This window comes from Schistocerca americana, chromosome X (assembly GCF_021461395.2).
Source record: "Schistocerca americana isolate TAMUIC-IGC-003095 chromosome X, iqSchAmer2.1, whole genome shotgun sequence".
Taxonomy (NCBI): Eukaryota; Metazoa; Arthropoda; class Insecta; order Orthoptera; family Acrididae; genus Schistocerca; species Schistocerca americana.
Genome location: NC_060130.1, coordinates 904,404,871 through 904,425,751, shown reverse-complemented (window position 1 = coordinate 904,425,751; position 20,881 = coordinate 904,404,871). Strand labels below are relative to the sequence as shown.

General features: G+C 44.8%; 1 protein-coding gene across 1 annotated transcript in view; it reads left to right on the top strand.

Annotated features, from left to right (window-relative positions):
• LOC124556383 overlaps positions 1-20,881 on the top strand; it is a 156,086-nt gene that overhangs the window by 100,177 nt on the left and 35,028 nt on the right. The window contains exon 2 of the mRNA XM_047130345.1: positions 16,475-16,687. Coding sequence (XP_046986301.1) covers positions 16,475-16,687 — 213 coding nt within the window. The remainder of the gene's footprint in view (positions 1-16,474; positions 16,688-20,881) is intronic.

Sequence of the window (20,881 nt, the reverse complement as noted above, 5' to 3'; positions counted from 1 at the left end):
CTTATTTACTATATTGAAGAAAACGTCTATACAGATGCAGACCTGCCGTTTTTGTTCTCCTTGACTCTTACGTCCATAAATGTTTTTCTCTATGCAGCTCATTGACTTATCACTCAACATAATATTCTTATTTTAGGAGATACATCATTAGCTGGTTTTATGAAATAGATGTGTGATGGTAATATATTATTCTATAGGTAATTCAATTATTCGTATATCGCACAATTTCAACGTGTAAGTCATTTTTCCAGACCTGAGACCAGTCGAGAGACATCAATGGATATATTATAAATTAAATATCCCCTCTTCCAGCAACCCACCACGTTTTTCTGTCTATATGCGAAACTACTCTCAGAAACTACTGTATGGTTCTTGATACAATTTTCACTAATAGACTGATTCACGAGGGCGGTTTGTGAATATAATACATAATTATATAACAATGATAAGTGTTAAATATATGTAGAATTGCGCACTACCGAAATTATAGTTCGGCAGTTTTGGTACAGTACAAAAATGACATAGTAAATGGCAGGATTAAAGGTAGTATTGGTAGCAGTGGTGAGAAAGAAACATTACTGAATGTAGGCGAGAGAAACTGGGAGCCGACGACTGCTTGCGTTTTCTTTTCTTTTCCCCTTTTTTATGGAAATAACATTTTCCAGTGCTACCTCATAAATCTGTATAGTTTTTTTTATTTTTGCTGCAAAATTCCTCTTTTCACAAAAAAATTCGAATAAAGCATAAATTAAACATTGACAAATTCAGTTTTGCTATAAATGATGTTTATTTTTAAGTAACACACATGGACAGAGATATGTAGAACAAAAACGTTCTTTAGGCTACACGGCCCTATACAGGGTGTTACAAAAAGGTACGGCCAAACTTTCAGGAAACATTCCTCACACACAAAGAAAGAAAATATGTTATGTGGTCATGTGTCCGGAAACGCTTACTTTCCATGTTAGAGCTCATTTTATTACTTCTCTTCAAATCACATCAATCATGGAATGGAAACACACAGCAACAGAGCGTACCAGCGTGACTTCAAACACTTTGTTACAGGAAATGTTCAAAATGTCCTCCGTTAGCGAGGATACATGCATCCACCCTCCGTCGCATGGAATCCCTGATGCGCTGATGCAGCCCTGGAGAATGACGTATTGTATCACAGCCGTCCACAATACGAGCACGAAGAGTCTCTACATTTGGTCCGGGGTTGCGTAGACAAGAGCTTTCAAATGCCCCCATAAATGAAAGTCAAGAGGGTTGAGGTCAGGAGAGCGTGGAGGCCATGGAATTGGTCCGCCTCTACCAATCCATCGGTCACCGAATCTGTTGTTGAGAAGCGTACGGACACTTCGACTGAAATGTGCAGGAGCTCCATCGTGCATGAACCACATGTTGTGTCGTACTTGTAAAGGCACACGTTATAGCAGCACAGGTAGTGTATCATGTATGAAATCATGGCGGTGAATCGAGGAAGTACAGTACATACTGACGAAACTAAAATGAGCTCTAACATGGTAATTAAGCGTTTCCGGACACATGTCCACATAACATCTTTTCTTTATTTGTGTGTGAGGAATGTTTCCTGAAAGTTTGGCCGTACCTTTTTGTAACACCCTGTATATGGCCTTACACAGTTTCTAAGCTGTTCACCACTTCCGGTTTTTAGTGGAATCTACTAAGACACTGACCGCACACGCAAACGAGTTGTTCCAAATGAGATAACGCTCGACAGGTATGCTACATACCTAACGTAAAAGTAATGCAGTAACGATCTTAACTGACCATGTCTACTAGGGAAACTGCTGTAGTCTACACTTATCTCTGGTAGTCTACAGTGGCCTACGGTACTTTTACAACTCTAGTGTAGAGTTATCTGTCTCATATTTATTAGGATTTGGGACATATCTGTCACTAGATATTATAATTTAAATCGCCGCTCCGTTTCTCTGTGCGTATGTGAAGACTAAGCTCACGAACTACTGTAGGGATTTTGATACAGTTTCCACTAATAGACAGACTGAGTGACGAGAAAGGTCTGAGTACATAATTTATTACCACTATACCAGGAAGTCGTCCGGCCGTGGATAGCCTACTTACGATTAGTTCCACCCGTGGGAAGCCTGGGCGGGTTGGCAACCTTAATGGAAAATGCCATTTTGTTTCTCTCGGATGCTGCGTGCAGGCCTTTGTGTTGTGTCTACTACATGGGGCAATTAGAGGAAATGTAGTCGAAGCGGTAGAGGGGAGCAGTGGCTGGCCTCGAGTGGTAATAGGAAACCGTGCGGAGAGGCAGTGGCGGCGCACTCGCGGGACGGCCGCCTCCCCGCCTCCTGGGGCGCTCTGCACGCCATTCCACGAACACTCTTTCCTCACGCAACCAATTTACAAAAAAACGAATTTATCCCACAGACCAGAACGCTGTCTGAAATGTCCGCATCCTTCGTCGTCACATTTGTAATCCGAATACGAAATATAACTGAATCGCAGTAATTCATCATATTTTACTATCAGATATAAACAAATCTCTCGTGGGTTCACATCTTCAACACTAGGTGCATTGAGCCACTCTTATAATGTGGAGTGAAGGTTATTTGTGAAAGGAAAGCGAATATGAACAGGCAAGAAAGCTATAAACGTCCATTTAGTCAAAACACTAGAGCAGCAGACGTAATGCAATTTTGTAGTGTCATATCGTAATGCAGTAACATGTAATGTTCTCCAGACATGCATCTGCGTCTGAAAGAACAGACACTGCAGACAATCTGCAGCTGAGTGAAACAGAAGAGTTGTATTGGCAAATAGTACGTCTAGTTATCAACTGTACAATTTATTAGTGACACATGAAAATCTGTGCCGGACTGTCACTTGAGCCTGGACTTGCCGCATTACCAGAGAAATCACCTTAAACGCTTAGGCCATCCATTCGGGACTGAGTCAAACTTTCATATATCACTATTTCTACGTCCCTCAGTGCTCGAAGACTTCTACGTTTCCCGAGCAGTGAGAGACGATGATACTATCGTCGCTGTGGCCTGTCTTGGCATACTTGCATACTTTGCCTACTTTCATTCCATAATGTCGTATGGTATAATATTTTGGGGTAACTCTTCAAGTCAAAAGTTTTCAGAGTCCAAAAGCGTGTAATACGTATTATTTGTGGAGTAAATTCACGGACGTCCTGTAGAAACCTCTTCAAAGAACTGGGTATACTAACTACTGCCTCTCAGTATATTTACTCCTTAATGAAATTTGTATTAAATAATATATCTCTTTTTCCAACAAACAGCTCAGTTCATACATACAATACCAGGAACAAAAATGATCTGCACAAGGACTTAAAAGCGCTTACTTTAGTTCAAAAAGGGGTCCACTACTCAGGAACACTTATCTTCAATATTTTTCCAGCAAACATAAAAAATTTAGTTACAAATAAAGATCAGTTTAAAAGGAGCCTGAAAGACTTCCTAGTGGCCAACTCCTTCTACTCCATTGACGAATTTTTTAATAGAAACAAATGATGTATTGTACATATTCGTACTATTAGTATTGTTATTTCAGCTTAAAAAAAAAGACATGTTCTACATCCACGAGGATCTCCTCAGCACGGATCTATGGAACGAAAATCTAATCTAATCTTAATAGAAATCTGCAATGCCTGTGTTTTACTGTATCTGTATAGTAATATGCAACGCTCTACAGACATGCATGCACGTCTTAGGTTCAAAATGGCTCTGAGCACCATGGGACTTAACATCTGTGGTCATCAGTCCCCTAGAACTTAGAACTACTTAAACCTAACTAACCTAAGGATATTACACACATCCATGCCCGAGGCAGGATTCGAACCTGCGACCGTAGCAGTCGCGCGGTTCCGGACTGCGCGCCTAGAACCACTAGACAACCGCGGCACGCCACGTCTTAGGCACATTGCATAGTACTAGACACTATCAAATAAAAAAAACTGTATTATATACCACTTTATAGATCGCGACAGTAATAATGTCTCTCCCTGTGCTGGAATCATATACTGTGTATGAATGCAGGACGTGGACGCAGTGACATACAGAGGTCTGGGTCGGTACTGGACACATGCACGGATAGCCGAAGTTAAGTGTTAAACGATAAATCCGGGTTAGAGTTCTGGTATGGGACAAATTTTTATGTGTCACTTATCAATTGTACAGCTGATGTCTAATGTATTCATAATTTTCGAATTCTTCTCTTCTATTTCATGCAGCCGTAGATCGTCTACAGTGTCTGCTCCTTCAGACGTGGAGCTTGCATTTACCGCGAATTTCTCACCCAGCGCAAAAAAAAGCGCAGGTATATAAGAAGGGTAAAAGAACGGACCCGCAAAATTACAGACCAATATCCCTGACATCGGTTTGCTGCAGAATCCTTAAACATATTCTCCCTTCGATTAGTATAAATTTTCTTGAGGCCGAGAAGCTATGTTCACGAATTAGCACCGTATGAGAAAGCATCGCTTACGCGAAACTGAGCTTACCCATTTCTCACTTGATATACTGCTATCAATGGATGAGGGGCAACAGGCAGATTCCATCTTTCTAGATTTCCGGAAAGCATTTGACACGGTGCCCTCTGCAGACTGTAAATGAGGGTGCGAGCATACGGAATAAATTCCGAGATATGAGAGTTTCTCGAAGACTTCTTAAGTAATAGAACGCAGTATGCTGTCCTCGACGGCGAATGTTCATCAGAGACAATGGGTATCGTCAGGAGTGCCCCACGGAACTGTCATAGAATCGCTATTACTCTCTACATACATAAATTATTTGGCAGACATGGTGAGTTGCAATTTGCAGCTGTTTGCTGATGATCCTCTGGTGTTTGGTAAGAGGTCGTCGTTGAGTGACTGTAGGGGGATACAATACGACTTAGACAAATTTTCTAGTCTGTGTGGTGAATGGCAGCTAGTTTTAAATGTAAGTTAATGTGGATGAGTAGCAAAAGCAAACCCGTAATGTTGGGATACAGCAATAGTGGTGTCCTGCTCTCGACACAGCCACGCCGTTTAATTATCTGGGCTTAACATTGCAACCGGCCGCGGTGGCCGGGCGGTTCTAGGCGCTTCAGTCCGGAACCACGCGGCTGCTACGGTCGCAAGTTCTAATCCTGCCTCGGGCATGGATGTGTGTGTGTCCTTAGGTTTAAGTAGTTCTAAATCCAGGGGACTGATGACCGATGTTAAGTCCCATAGTGCCTAGAGCCATTTGACCCATTTTTTTAACATTGCAAAGCGATATGAAATTGAACGAGCACATGATGATTGTGGTAGTGAAGGCGAATGGTCGGCTTCGGTTTATTGGGAGAATTTTGGGAAAGTGTGGCTGATCTGTAAAGGAGACCGCATATAAGACGCTAGTGTGGCCTGTTCTTGAGTACTGCTCGAGTGGTTGGGATCCGCACCAAGTCGGATTAAAGGAAGGCATCGAAGCAATTCAAAGGACGGCTGTTAGATTTGTTACCGGTAGTTTTAAACAACATGTAAGTGTGACGGAGATGCTTCGGGAACACTAGTGGGAATCCCTGGAGCGAACGTGACGTTCCTTTCGAAGGACACTAGTGTTAAAATTTAGAAAACTGACTGACGAACTATTAAACCGCCACCAACATACATTTCACGTAAGGACCACGAAGATAAGATACGAGAAACTGAGGCTCATACGGAGGTGTATAGATAGTCGTTTTTGCCTCGCTCTGTTTGCGACTGGAACAGGAAAGGAAATGACAAGTAGTGGTACGGGGTATACTCCGCCACGCACCGTACGGTGGCTTGAGAAATCTGTATGTAGATGCAGATCTGAACGACACTGCATATTAATATAAAGACACTGCAAAACTGTATTACTTGGATAGATAGGAGCGCAACAATAATAATGAAATCTCTCCCTGCGCGGGAATCAGAGATAGTGAGCGATTACAGGACACGGTAAAATATGGTGGTTGGGGTCGACCGGCGAAACGTGCATGGGTAGTCAGAATGGTTAAGGCTACCGCTCATGTCAATCGGGAAATCTGGTTTCGAGTTGCGATCCGGCGCAATAATAAATAACTAATACACGGTACAGTTGATGTCTAATCGTATTCGCAATTTACGAATACATGTCTTCTACGGACGTAAGTAATTTTATTTCTTGTTAATATTGTTAGGTTAGGTTAGTGTTGTTTAACGTCCCGTCGACAACGAGGTCATTAGGGACGGAGCGCAAGCTCGGGTTAGGGAAGGATGGGGAAGGAAATCGGCCGTGCCCTTTCATAGGAACCATCCCGGCATTTGCCTGAAACGATTTAGGGAAATCACGGAAAACCTAAATCAGGATGGCTGGAGACGGGATTGAACCGTCGTCCTCCTGAATGCGAGTCCAGTGTGCTAACCACTGCGCCACCTCGCTCGGTGTTAATATTGTATATAGCCTAGTGTTGTAAATTTCTCATACATGACCTACTTGTGACATTGGCAATACGTTACATTTTCTGCTGAACAAAATTTAGTTTGTAATTAAGCAGTTAATTACGTTAGATAAACTATTACTGTTGTTCCTATAAACGTTTATCTTGTCGGCCGTGAGACATTGAGCAGTACAATGCATTTGCGATGAAAGAGGTGGCATGGCCGTGCTGCAATGGGAACATTAAACTGTTAATTGGTTGGGGGAACGGTTCTAGCCAGATGGAGACGGACACGTATATGAGTGGGGAACGTTCACTGCGGTAGCAGATAGCAACGTCATTGTTTCAGTGGTGTAGGAATGCATTGACGTAATACTATTAATAGGATAAATTGGTTTTGAATAGTGAACTTCACGAACAGTTATTTAGAAAGAGGTCTATGTCAGCAGTTTTGCATAGTAATTTTGCGATCGCTTTTTCATTTACGGGAAATTTATGAATAGTTGGGAAGTAATTTTTAGAATTGCAAATTCGATTACACTTGCTTTGCAAAGAATCGTTCCATCGCAAACTCTTACATGATAGTAAATATACGTAATTCTTAGGAAACTAAATGAATTTCAAACATTTTTCTGTAGATAAACTACGTAGACCCACACTTAAACTCGATTCCGCTGTGACCGAGCGGTTCTAGGCGCTTAACTCCGGAACCGCGCTGCTGCTACGGTCGCAGTTTCGAAATCTGCCTAGGGCATGAATGTGTGTGATGTCCTTAGGTTAGTTAGGGTTAAGTAATTCTAAGTCTAGGGGACTGATGACCTCAGATGTTAAGTCCCATAGTACTCAGGGCCATTTGAACCATTTTTTGAAACGTAGACAGCTGCAGCACAAGTCGTATGAATAGTGGATGTCGTGGAATTTGTGAGCACCTTATTCGCTGACGTACTTTGGGTGTAAAATGGTGTTCGGCCTTGGCGTCCGGTAGCTCCGTTCCTACGACGAGAATTCCAAATATAACTTACACGTTATTGTGCCAGGGCAGGTCAGTTTTGTTGAATGTTGCACTACATTTAAAAGTGACACAGATAAATGACACTATTTTTCAACATAGGCACCGAGTCTCTGTAAACAACGGTCGAAGGGTCCTACCTGTTGTTCAGTTCCTCGATTATAGAAATCTGCTCCTTTGTCACGTAGCCATTCGAGAACGTCCATTTTAACGTACTCACTGTCGGAAAATCTCTAACCTTGCAGATGCTCTTTCAGCTTGCCGAAAATATGGAAATAACATGATGCAAGATGTAAACTTCCCAGGGATCAGTGTTGGGGCCGCTCCTGTTCCTTATTTATACACTCCTGGAAATGGAAAAAAGAACACATTGACACCGGTGTGTCAGACCCACCATACTTGCTCCGGACACTGCGAGAGGGCTGTACAAGCAATGATCACACGCACGGCACAGCGGACACACCAGGAACCGCGGTGTTGGCTGTCGAATGGCGCTAGCTGCGCAGCATTTGTGCACCGCCGCCGTCAGTGTCAGCCAGTTTGCCGTGGCATACGGAGCTCCATCGCAGTCTTTAACACTGGTAGCATGCCGCGACAGCGTGGACGTGAACCGTATGTGCAGTTGACGGACTTTGAGCGAGGGCGTATAGTGGGCATGCGGGAGGCCGGGTGGACGTACCGCCGAATTGCTCAACACGTGGGGCGTGAGGTCTCCACAGTACATCGATGTTGTCGCCAGTGGTCGGCGGAAGGTGCACGTGCCCGTCGACCTGGGACCGGACCGCAGCGACGCACGGATGCACGCCAAGACCGTAGGATCCTACGCAGTGCCGTAGGGGACCGCACCGCCACTTCCCAGCAAATTAGGGACACTGTTGCTCCTGGGGTATCGGCGAGGACCATTCGCAACCGTCTCCATGAAGCTGGGCTACGGTCCCGCACACCGTTAGGCCGTCTTCCGCTCACGCCCCAACATCGTGCAGCCCGCCTCCAGTGGTGTCGCGACAGGCGTGAATGGAGGGACGAATGGAGGCGTGTCGTCTTCAGCGATGAGGGTCGCTTCTGCCTTGGTGCCAATGATGGTCGTATGCGTGTTTGGCGCCGTGCAGGTGAGCGCCACAATCAGGACTGCATACGACCGAGGCACACAGGGCCAACACCCGGCATCATGGTGTGGGGAGCGATCCCCTACACTGGCCGTACACCACTGGTGATCGTCGAGGGGACACTGAATAGTGCACGGTACATCCAAACCGTCATCGAACCCATCGTTCTACCATTCCTAGACCGGCAAGGGAACTTGCTGTTCCAACAGGACAATGCACGTCCGCATGTATCCCGTGCCACCCAACGTGCTCTAGAAGGTGTAAGTCAACTACCCTGGCCAGCAAGATGTCCGGATCTGTCCCCCATTGAGCATGTTTGGGACTGGATGAAGCGTCGTCTCACGCGGTCTGCACGTCCAGCACGAACGCTGGTCCAACTGAGGCGTCAGGTGGAAATGGCATGGCAAGCCGTTCCACAGGACTACATCCAGCATCTCTACGATCGTCTCCATGGGAGAATAGCAGCCTGCATTGCTGCGAAAGGTGGATATACACTGCACTAGTGCCGACATTGTGCATGCTCTGTTGCCTGTGTCTATGCGCCTGTGGTTCTGTCAGTGTGATCATATGATGTATCTGACCCCAGGAATGTGTCAATAAAGTTTCCCCTTCCTGGGACAATGAATTCACGGTGTTCTTATTTCAATTTCCAGGAGTGAATAAATGACATGCCTTCTAGTATTACGGGTAACTCTAAAATATTTCTGTTTGCTGATGACACTAGCTTGGTAGTAAAGGATGTTGTGTGCAACATTGTCTCGGTTTCAAATAGTGCAGTACATGACCTCAGTTCATGGCTTATAGAAAATAAACTAACGTTAAATCACAGTCAGAATCAGTTTTTACAGTTTCTAACACACAATTCAACAAAACCTGACGTTTTAATTTCACAGAACGGGCATATGATTAGTGAAACTTAACAGTCCAAATTTCTAGGTGTTCAGACAGATAGTAAGCTGTCGTGGAAAGCCCACTTCAGGATCTTGTTCAAAGACTTAATACTGCCATTTTTACTATTGGAACGGTATCAAAAGTGAGTGATACTTCGACACGAAAATTAGTCTACTTTATTTTCATTCGCTTATGTCGTATGGTGTTATATGTGGGGGTAACTCTTCCCAATCTACAAGGATATTTTTGGCTCAGAAACGGGCGGTTCGGGGAATACGTGGTGTAAGTTCACGAGCCTCTTGTCGACCTCTGTTCACGAATCTGGGTATTTTGACATTGGCTTCTCAGTATGTATATTCCTTATTGTCGTTTCTTGTTACCAATATTAGTTTATTCCCAAGAATAAGCATCATTCGCTCGGTTAATACTCGGCAGAAATCAAACCTGCATTTGGATCGGACTTCCTTAACTCTTGTGCAAAAAGGTGTGCAGTATACTGCTGCATCCATTTTCAATAAGCTGCCACTCGAATTCAAAAATCTTAGGAGTAATCCACGAGCTTTCAAATCGAAACTGAAGAGTTTTCTCATGGGTCACTCCTATTCTGTCGAGAAGTTCCTTGAGAAGTTAAGCTGATTCTTGTTGTATTGCTGTTAGCGTTTACTTAAACTTATGGACTGACTTTTTTCAGGTTCATGAACATTTATTTTTATCTGTTATTACTATTATTTTGTAATTTCATATATTGACACGTTCCATGTCATTGGAGATTTGCTCCTCAATTTGGTCCTACGGAAGTTGACGTGTAAATAAAATAAGATAAATCAACATCACCCACGTCCATATGGTCCTGGTCATATTGTTGGGACCGTTTTTCTGCGACTGGGAGCGATACTGCATTTGGTACATCGACAACAAGAGTGTCACGATGAATCTACGTACAGCTTTGATGTTTTGCCTACCCTACTGACAATGCGACACTCCCGTTGCGCAGTAGTCTTAACGTGGATGACATTTGTAACTTACTTTCTAAAGCCCCTACGTGGTTAATTCCATTTCGTACTGTTTCTAAAATGCTTGACATTCACGGTTGCTGTATCTAATGCTGTAATGCAGTAAAGAATCTCCACGAACAAACTTTTAGAGGGCGCTCACAAGAGCCTGTTCCCTCTGCTCTATCAGCGGTAGCTCGTTATGAGAAATGTTCTGTTGACAGTCTGAACGGAGAGACGCGAGGAAACGGTCAAAGACGAAAACAGTCAGTAGCAGAGCCGAACCGTTCCATGCGGGATAGTGAACAGTTGCAACTGAGTAACTGTGAACGTTCACATGACCACTGATACCAGCATCGTCTCACAACTTAACTTACGTAGCTCGTCCAACTTGAGTGGCAATTCTCCGAAAGGACCCTTCTGCCACTAGGAAGGAGTTCTAACTCACAATTCAACAAGAACCGATATTTTGATCAGATAGAATAGGCATTTTATAAGCGAGACGGAACAGTTCAAGATCCTAGGCGTTCGGATAGATAGTAAGCTGTTGTGGAAAGCCCATGTCCAGGATCGTGTTCAGAAGCTAAATGCTGCTTTATTTACCATTAGAACAGTATCTGAAATAAGTGACACTTCAACACGAAAAGTGGTCTACTTCGCATATTTTCATACGCTTATGTCGTATGGTATTATTTTTTGGGGTAATTCTTCTGATTCAAAAAGGGTATTTTTGGCTGAAAAACGGGCTGTTCGAGCTATATGTGGTGTAAGTTCGAGAACGTCTTGTCGACCCCTATTCAAAAATCTGGGAATTCTGACATTGCCCTCACAGTATATATTTTGTTTAATGTCGTTTGTTGTTAGCAATACTAGCCTATTCCCAAGAGTTAGCAGCTTTCACTCAGTTAATACCAGGCAAAAATCAAATCTGCATGTAGAATGCACTTCCTTGACTCTTGTGCAGAAAGGAGTGCAGTATTCTGCTGCATCCATTTTCAATAAGCTACCACAAGAACACAAAAATCTTAGCAGTAGCCCAAACTCTTTTAAGTCTAAACTGAAGAGTTTTCTCATGGCTCACTCCTTCTACTCTGTCGAGGAGCTCCTGGAAGAGCTAAAAAATTATGCAAATTCCAGTGTTACATTGTTGATTTTCTTCATTTAAACTTACGACTTGTCACCTGAATATGTTTTTTTATATTTCATTTTATCTGTTTCTAATATCGTGTTATAATTTCATGTATTGACTCGTTCCATGACCATGGAGACTTCTCCTTAATTTGGTCCCACGGAACAATAAATAAATAAATAAACAATTTGACTCCTATCAAACTCGCTCCGTTGGGTGTAGGAAGCACAAGTGTGTCTCTGTGACATGGTTGTCTGCTTGGTTCACACGTTTGCACCACACTGAGCCTTCTGGCTATGAGCATTCCCTATTGCAGGCTGTACACAGATGGCTCCCTCGTAGCTATGCTAAAACGCTATCTGTTGGCGGACGACGTTGAAATCATTATCAGTACATCAACAATCCCCCGATGGCATATGTCGTCGTCGGATCAAAATTGACGTCGTCTTTCCTGGTGTACTATTTTTTTTTCCCTGCGGTGTGATTAGATGGTCAGATGACGCTCCAATAAGCGCAGTAGTAACAAAACCTGTCTCACAATATAAGCATATTCCCCACTAATCGTAGTGCAGTAAACAGTTTCTTAGTCTGACTGCATGTGGTTATCATATTATGCTCCAATGCAGACGTGCTTTATCTCTCACTCCAGTAGGCTTTCTAATTTTGTGTTCTTTCGTGCGTACCTCTGTTCAGATGAACTTTCTTGCTTCTACAGAAATCACACGTGCGTATGGCATTTTTGTCCGGAAGTCCCCTCAAGGGGAGCTGGACCGATTGGTGTAAGTCTTTTTATTTGGCTCCACTTCAGTGTCTTGCGCGCCGGTGATGATCAGATGCTGATGAGGACAACACACACACCCATTCCCCAAGCCACGAGCTGCTCACATTGGGCTACAGACATTTACACTGATGTGACAAAGGTCATGGAATATCGTAAACCACATATACAGATGGCGGTAGCATCGCGTACACAAGGTATAAAAGGGCAGTGCATTGGCGGGCCTGTCAATTGTACTCAGGTGATTCCTATGAAAAGGTTTGCGGCGTGATTATGGCCGCACGATGGAAATTACACTTTGAACGTGGATGGTAGTTGGAGCTAGACCCATGGGACATTTCATTTCGAATATCGTTAGGGAATTCTATATTTGGAGATCCACAGTGTCAAGGATATGCCGATAATACCAAATTTCAGGCAATACCTCTCACAACGGACAACGCAGTGGCCGAAAGCCTTCACTTAACGACAGAGAGCAACGGCGTTTGCAAAGAGCTGTCAGGGCTAAAAGACAAGCAACATTGCATGAAATAACCGCAGAAATCGATGTGGCACGTTCGACGAACGAATCCATTAGGACAGTGCGGCGAAAAATGACGTTAATGGGCTACGGGAGCAGGCGACCGACGCGAGTACCACCTTTGCTAACAGCACGGCATCGCTTGGGCTCGTGACCATGTCTGTTGGGCCTAGACGACTGTAAAACCGTGGCCTGGTCGGATTAGTTCCGTTTTCAGTTGGTAAGAGCTGATGGTAGGGTTCGAGTGTGTCGCAGATCCCACGAAGCCATGGATCGAGGTTGTCAACAAAGCACTGTGTAAGCTCGTGGTGGCTCTATAATGGTGTGGCATGGGTTTACATGGAATGGACTGGGTCCTTGGTTATGTTCGGCTACTTGCAGACCATTTTCAGCCATTCATGGGCTTCATGAACCCAACTAACGATGGAATTTTTATAGATGGCAATGCGCCATGTTACCGGGCCACAATTGTTCGCGATTGGCTTGAAGAACATTCTGGAACTTTCGAGCGAATAATTCAATCACCCAGATCGCCCGATATGTACTCCATCGAACATTTATGAGACATTATTGAGATATCTGTTTGTGCACAAAATTCTGGACCGGCAGTACTTTCGACATTATGGACATCTATAGAGGCAGCTTGTCTCAGTATGTCTGCAGGGGACTTCCAGCGAATTGTTGTGTCCATGCCAAGTCCAGTTGCCGCACTGCGCCGGGCAAAACGAGGTCCGATACCATATTAGGAGGTATCTGTGAGAGACAACAGAGGACCTGCAAGAGCAGCTGAACGGAATGGACACTGTCTTGCAATGAGGATGTAAGGTGAACATCAACAGAAGCAAGACGTGGATAATGGAATGTAGTCGAATTAAATAGTGCGATGCTGAGGGAATTAGATAAGGAAATGAGGCACTAGAAGTGGTAGATGAGTTTTGCTGTTTAGGAAGCAAAATAACTGATGATGGCTGAAGTAGAGAGGACATAAAATGTAGACTGGCCATGACAAGGAAAGCGTTTCTGAAGAAGAGAACTTTATTAACATAGAGCATAGATTAAAGTGTTACGAAGTCTTTTCTGAAGGTATTTGTACGGAGAGCAGCCATGTACGGAAGTGAAACATGGATTATAAATAATTCAGACAAGAAGAGAATAGAAGTTTTAGAAATGTGGTGCTACAGATGAATGCAGAAGATTTGATGGTTAGGTCACGCAACTAATAGGGAAGTACTGAATAGAATTGGGGAGTAGAGGAATTTGTGGCACAACGTGACTAAAAGAAGGGATCGGTTGGTAGGAACTGAGGCCTCAAGGGATCACCAATTTGGTATTAGAAGGAGCCGTGGAGGGTAAAAGTCGTAGAGGATAACCAAGGGATGAATACGCTAAGCAGATTCAGAAGGATGTACGTTGCAGTACTTACTCGGAGATGAAGAGGCTTGCACAGGATAGAGTGCATGGAGAGCTGCATCAAACAAGTCTCTGGACAGAAGACCACAACAACAACAATCAGCACGATATTCTACATCTACATCAACATCGATAGACCACAATGCACCTTACGGTGTGTGGCGGGGGGTACCCCGTACCACTACTAGTCATTTCTTTCCTGTTCCACTCGCGAATAGAACGAGGAAAAAACCACTATCTATACGCCTCCGTATGAGTCTTAACTTCTCGTATTTTATCTTCATGGTCCTCACGCGCAGTGTATGTTGGAGGTAACAGATTCGTTTTGCAGTCAGCGTCAGACACGGGTTCTCTAAATTTTCTAAACAGTGTTCCCCGAAAAATTGTCACCTTCCCTCCAGATATTCCCACTTGAGTTCCCGAAGCTTCTCCGTAACACTTGCATTTATTCGAACCTGCCGGTAACAAATCTAGCAGCTGGCTTCTGAATTACCTGCATGTCATCCTATAATTCGGGCAATAAACCGAAGTCGTCCATTTGCCTTTCTTACAACAATCCTCATGTGCTCGTTCCATTTCATATCGCTTTCCAACGTTATCCTCAGATATTTAAACAACGCAACTGTGTCAAGCAGGACACTACTAATGCTGTAACCCAACAGTGCAGGTTTGATTTTCCCACTCATCTGCATTAAGTTACATTTTTCTACATTTAGAGCTATCTGCCATTCATCACACAGACTAGAAAATTTGTCTAATTCATCTTGTATCCTCCTACAGTCACTCAACGACAACACCTTACCGATCACCACAGCATCATCAGCAAACAGCCGCAAATTGCTGCCCACCCTGTCTGCCAAATCATTTCTGTATATATAGATTATTAGGGATCCTATCACACATTCCTGGAGCACTCCTGCCAATGCCCTTGCCTCTGATGAACATTCGCCGTCGAGGGAACATACTGGATTCTATTACTTAAGAAGTTCCGGCCGGCGTGGCCGAGCGGCTCCAGGCGCTACAGTCTGGAACCGCGCGACCGCTACGGTTGCAGATTCGAATCCTGCCTCGGACATGGATGTGTGTGATGTCCTTAGGTTAGTTAGGTTTTAGTAGTTCTAAGGTCTAGGGGACTGATGACCTCAGCAGTTAAGTCCCATAGTGCTCAGAGCCATTTGAACCAACTTAAGAAGCCTTCAAGCCGCTCACATGTTTGGGAATCTATTCCATACGCTCATACCCTCGTTTTCAGTCTGCAGTCGGGCACTGTGTCAAATGCTTTCCGGAAATCTAGAAATATGGAAATCGCCTGTCGCCCTTCATCCATAGTTTGCAGTATATCAGTATCGTAAGAGCGATGCTTTCTAAAACCATGCTGATTCGTAGACATAATCTTCTAGGTTTCAAGGAAATTTATTCCATTCCAACTGAGTATACGTTCAAGGATTCTGCAGCAGACCGGGGTCAGGGATATTGGTCTGTAATTTTTGGGGGTTCCGATCTTCTGCCCTTATTATACACAGGAGTCACCTGCGCTTGTTCCCAGTCGCTGGGTGAGAGATTCGCTGTAAAAGCAAGCTACGTATGGGGCCAATACAGTTAAGCACTCGTTGAAAAACCGAATTGGGATACCATCCTGACCTGATGACTTGCTTTTTTCAACTCCTTCAGTTATTTCTGTACGCCAGGGATATTTATAACTATGTCGTCCGTACAGGAGTCTGTTCGGCGGTCAAACGACTGTAGGTTTGTATGATTCTCCTGCGGGAACGATTTCTTAAACGTTAAATTTAAAACGTCGGCTTTCATTTTGCTGCCCTCAGCTGCCATATGAGACTGGTCTGCAGGTGACTGGATGGAACGCTTAGACCCACTTAGCGATTTTACATAGGAGGTATCCCACAACTTTTCTCACCTCAGTGTATTATCCAGTAATATGTCGGCTGTACGGTTTGCATCTACACGAAACAAAACGAAATTCCACGTTGTGGACGGCAGCCAGATATGCGTACTGTGGAGTGTGATGAAGTTCGCTTGTCATCACTTTTGAATATATTACATAAGATATGTATGTAGATTTATTTTTTTCTCTTTTACGAATGTCTTCTTAAGCTTGCAGTAGTGAACCTGGCCTACAGCTGTTTGCCAGCCTTCTCTTCTGACAAGAGACATTGTTAGTTGGAATACATGGCATGTTTTTCTCCCTTTTGCAGGTTAATCCCTCATCACTTCCAAAATTCAACTGTAACAACGGGTCGGAGTGTGGAGCGCTGACCGGCTTCTACTCGTGTAAAAACGGCCATTGTGACGGCATGTCGAAAATGCACGAGTGTACCTACAAGGCGGATGGCCTTGTCATCGATAGCGAGCGCGACAATGCCAAGCTCAACGGCTACTTCCTCTGCAAGAAGGCCCGCTGTACCAAGGTGAGCTCTATTTAAAATAGTTGTGAACATGCTGGGCTGCTCCTGCCACCTTCCCTACGCAAAGCATTATGTCTGGCTGTTCTCAAATAGGAAAGCAACACAGAACTAGCAGTTGTGAAACAAGTAGCATTAATAATAACTATCACGCTAATACAATTTAGAGACTACACAAGTAAACGAAAAATGCGTTCACGAGGAAAATTCTGTGAATTTAGCGAATAACAATTCCTGTAATAATAGCAACGGTGAGAAAGCAAAGTATCCTAAAATGGCCTACAACGGGCGAATATCACATAAAATGGCACAGTGGGGTCGTAAAAATGGGTTTCCGACTCATGAACACACTAGAAAGGAAATAAAAGCATAATACACTGAAACACCAAAGAAACTGGTATCTGCTTGCGTATTTAGATACAGAGACATGTAAACAGGAGAAATACCGCGCTGCGATCGGCAACGACCAAATAAGACAACAAGTGTCTGGCCCTGTTGTTAGATCGGTTACTGCTGCTACAATGGCAGATTATCGAGATTTAAGTGAGATTGAAAAGATGTTATAGTCGGCGCACAAGCTATGGGACACACCACCTCTGAGGTAGTGATCAAGTGGGAATTTTCCCTTACGATCTTACCGAGAGTATGAGGAATCGGGTAAAACATCAAATCTCGGACATTTCTGCGGCCGGGAAAAGATCCTGCAACCTACGACGACTGAAGAGAATCGTTCAATGTGAGAGCGGTGCACCCCTTCCGCAAATTGCTGCAGAATTCAATGTTGGGCCATCAACAAGTGTCAGCGTTAGAACCATTCAATGAAACATCATCGATATGAGCTTTCGGAGCCGAAGGCCCACTCGTGTACTCTTGATGACTGCACGATACAAAGCTTTACGCCTCGCCTGGGCCCGTCAACACCGACATTGGACTATCGATTACTGGGAAGATGTTGACTGGTCAGATGAATCTAGTTTCAAATTGTATCGAGCGGATGGCATGTATGTTTATGGAAACAACCTTATGACTCCATGGACCCTACATGTTAGCAGGGCTGTTGAAGCTGATGGAAGCTCTGTAAGGGTGTGGGGCACGTGCACTTGGAAAGATAATGGACCCCTGTTACGTCTAGATACTACTCTGACAGTTGACACGTAAGTAAGCATCCTGTCTGATCACCTGCATCCATTCATGTCCATTGTGCATTCCGACGGACTTGGGTAATTCCAGTAGGACAATGCGCCACCCCACACGTTCAGAATTGCTATAGAGTGGCTCTAGGAACACTCTACTGAGTTTAAACACTTCCGCTGGCCACGAAACTCCCCAGACATGAGCATTGTTGAGCATATCTAGGATGCCCAACGTGCTGTTCAGAAGATATCTCCACCCTCTCGTACCCTTACGGATTTATGGACAGCCCTGCACGACTCACGGTGTCAGCTCCCTCCAGCACTACTTCACACATTAGTCGAGTCAATGCCACGTCGTATTGTGGCACTTCTGCGTACTCATGGGAGCACTACACGATATTAGGTAGGTGTACCAAATTCTTTGGGTCTTCAGTGTATAATATGCGGCGAACGGAAAAAAAAGTTATTGATCTCGGGACAGTACAAACACAAGTGTGGAAGCTCCGATAAAGAATAAATCGGCCAAAAGGGCAGATAATTTTTCGCAAGACAAAAAGTGCACACTTTTTTAATTAAACAGAAAGTGGTAAAAACATTCTCTCATATTTAAGAGTTCTACATCGAGAGAAAAAGGTCAGATATCTACACTGATGAGCCAAAACATTATGATCTACTCAAAATCGTGTTGGCGCACCTTTGGAACGCTATTCAGCTGTTCAGTAGTGATTCTGCGTGGCATGGATTCGACAAGTACATGATAGGTATCGAGTGGTTTGTGGTAGCAGATACCTACGCACAGGTCAGACCATTCTCGTAACTTACGGGCGGTTGGTTTGTGGGTGCGGAGCTGGCGCCCGATAGCGTTCCAGTTGGGTTTCAACAGATTCAGATAAGCCGAATTTGATGGCCAAGGCATCACGTCAGTTCACTCTCCTGATCTTCAAACCATTGCAGGAAGATTGTGGCCTTGTAACACGGACAGTTATCCTGCCGAAAGATGCCATCGCTGTTGGGGAAGACATTAAGCATGAGGGGTTACAAGTGGCCCCTAATAACGTTCACATAGTCCATAGCTGTCATGGTGCCTTCGAATACTACCACAGGTCCTATGGAAGCCCAGGTGAAGCTCGTCCATAAGATAACACTGCTCCCACCGGCCTGAATCCGTGGCGCGCTGCGTGTTTCGAGCAGCCGTTTGTCTGGATGACGGAGTATCGGACACGAAAATTGACCTGGTTTACCAATAAACGGGATTCATCAGACCAGACAACACTATTTCATTGATCAGAGGTCCAATCTCGATATTCCCGTGACCACTGTAATTATAATCGACGATGTTGTTGGATCAACATGTGAACACGTAGGGGTCATCTGCTGGGGAACATCCCGTTCAACACTGTGCGCTTAACGGTGTGCTCCAAAATACTTTTGCCTGCGCCAGTACTGTACTCTGTCGTCAGATCTGCCACAGATCGCCATCTATCCTGCTTTAGAGAGCAGGCAAGTTTATGTCCTGTGGTGAGGTATGGACGTCCACCTTCTTTTCGCCTACTCATGGTTTCGGCATTCTTCAACCACTTTCCACACATGCTCACGACAGTAGCACGCCAAAAGTCGACCAGCTTCGCCGTTTGCGAGATGCAAGTTCCTAGGCACTGGGCCACGAGAATCTGGCTTTTGTGAAAGTCGCTTAAATCGGGGGATATCCACATTAGCGACGCTTATCGTAGCTAGAATGATTCCCCATTTGTCTCTGCTCCACTCACACACTTCTCTTACAGCGTCACGTGCCCTAGCGCCACCAGAGAGCATAAAGTCTCTCAGTGGGCTGTGGTCATAATGGTTTGCTCATCAGTGTATGTGAACCGTTAAAAACAGAGCTGCATGGACTACCTAAATGAACGGTGCTGGTTTCGACATAGCACTTATTTTGACATATTTAGAGATAGACTATGACAGAGCGCTTATGGCACTTGCCCCTCTTCTTGCAGCGGTGTACCGTAGGTCTCTAGAAGAGCGTAGTGTTCCAAAAGATTGGAAAAGGGCACAGGTTATCCCCGTTTTCAAGAAAGGACGTCGAACAGATGTGCACAACTATAAACCTATATCTCTAACGTCGATCATTTGTAGAATTTTGTAACACGTATTACACTCCTGGAAATTGAAATAAGAACACCGTGAATTCATTGTCCCAGGAAGGGGAAACTTTATTGACACATTCCTGGGGTCAGATACATCACATGATCACACTGACAGAACCACAGGCACATAGACACAGGCAACAGAGCATGCACAATGTCGGCACTAGTACAGTGTATATCCACCTTTCGCAGCAATGCAGGCTGCTATTCTCCCATGGAGACGATCGTAGAGATGCTGGATGTAGTCCTGTGGAACGGCTTGCCATGCCATTTCCACCTGGCGCCTCAGTTGGACCAGCGTTCGTGCTGGACGTGCAGACCGCGTGAGACGACGCTTCATCCAGTCCCAAACATGCTCAATGGGGGACAGATCCGGAGATCTTGCTGGCCAGGGTAGTTGACTTACACCTTCTAGAGCACGTTGGGTGGCACGGGATACATGCGGACGTGCCTTGTCCTGTTGGAACAGCAAGTTCCCTTGCCGGTCTAGGAATGGTAGAACGATGGGTTCGATGACGGTTTGGATGTACCGTGCACTATTCAGTGTCCCCTCGACGATCACCAGTGGTGTACGGCCAGTGTAGGAGATCGCTCCCCACACCATGATGCCGGGTGTTGGCCCTGTGTGCCTCGGTCGTATGCAGTCCTGATTGTGGCGCTCACCTGCACGGCGCCAAACACGCATACGACCATCATTGGCACCAAGGCAGAAGCGACTCTCATCGCTGAAGACGACACGTCTCCATTCGTCCCTCCATTCACGCCTGTCGCGACACCACTGGAGGCGGGCTGCACGATGTTGGGGCGTGAGCGGAACACGGCCTAACGGTGTGCGGGACCGTAGCCCAGCTTCATGGAGACGGTTGCGAATGGTCCTCGCCGATACCCCAGGAGCAACAGTGTCCCTAATTTGCTGGGAAGTGGCT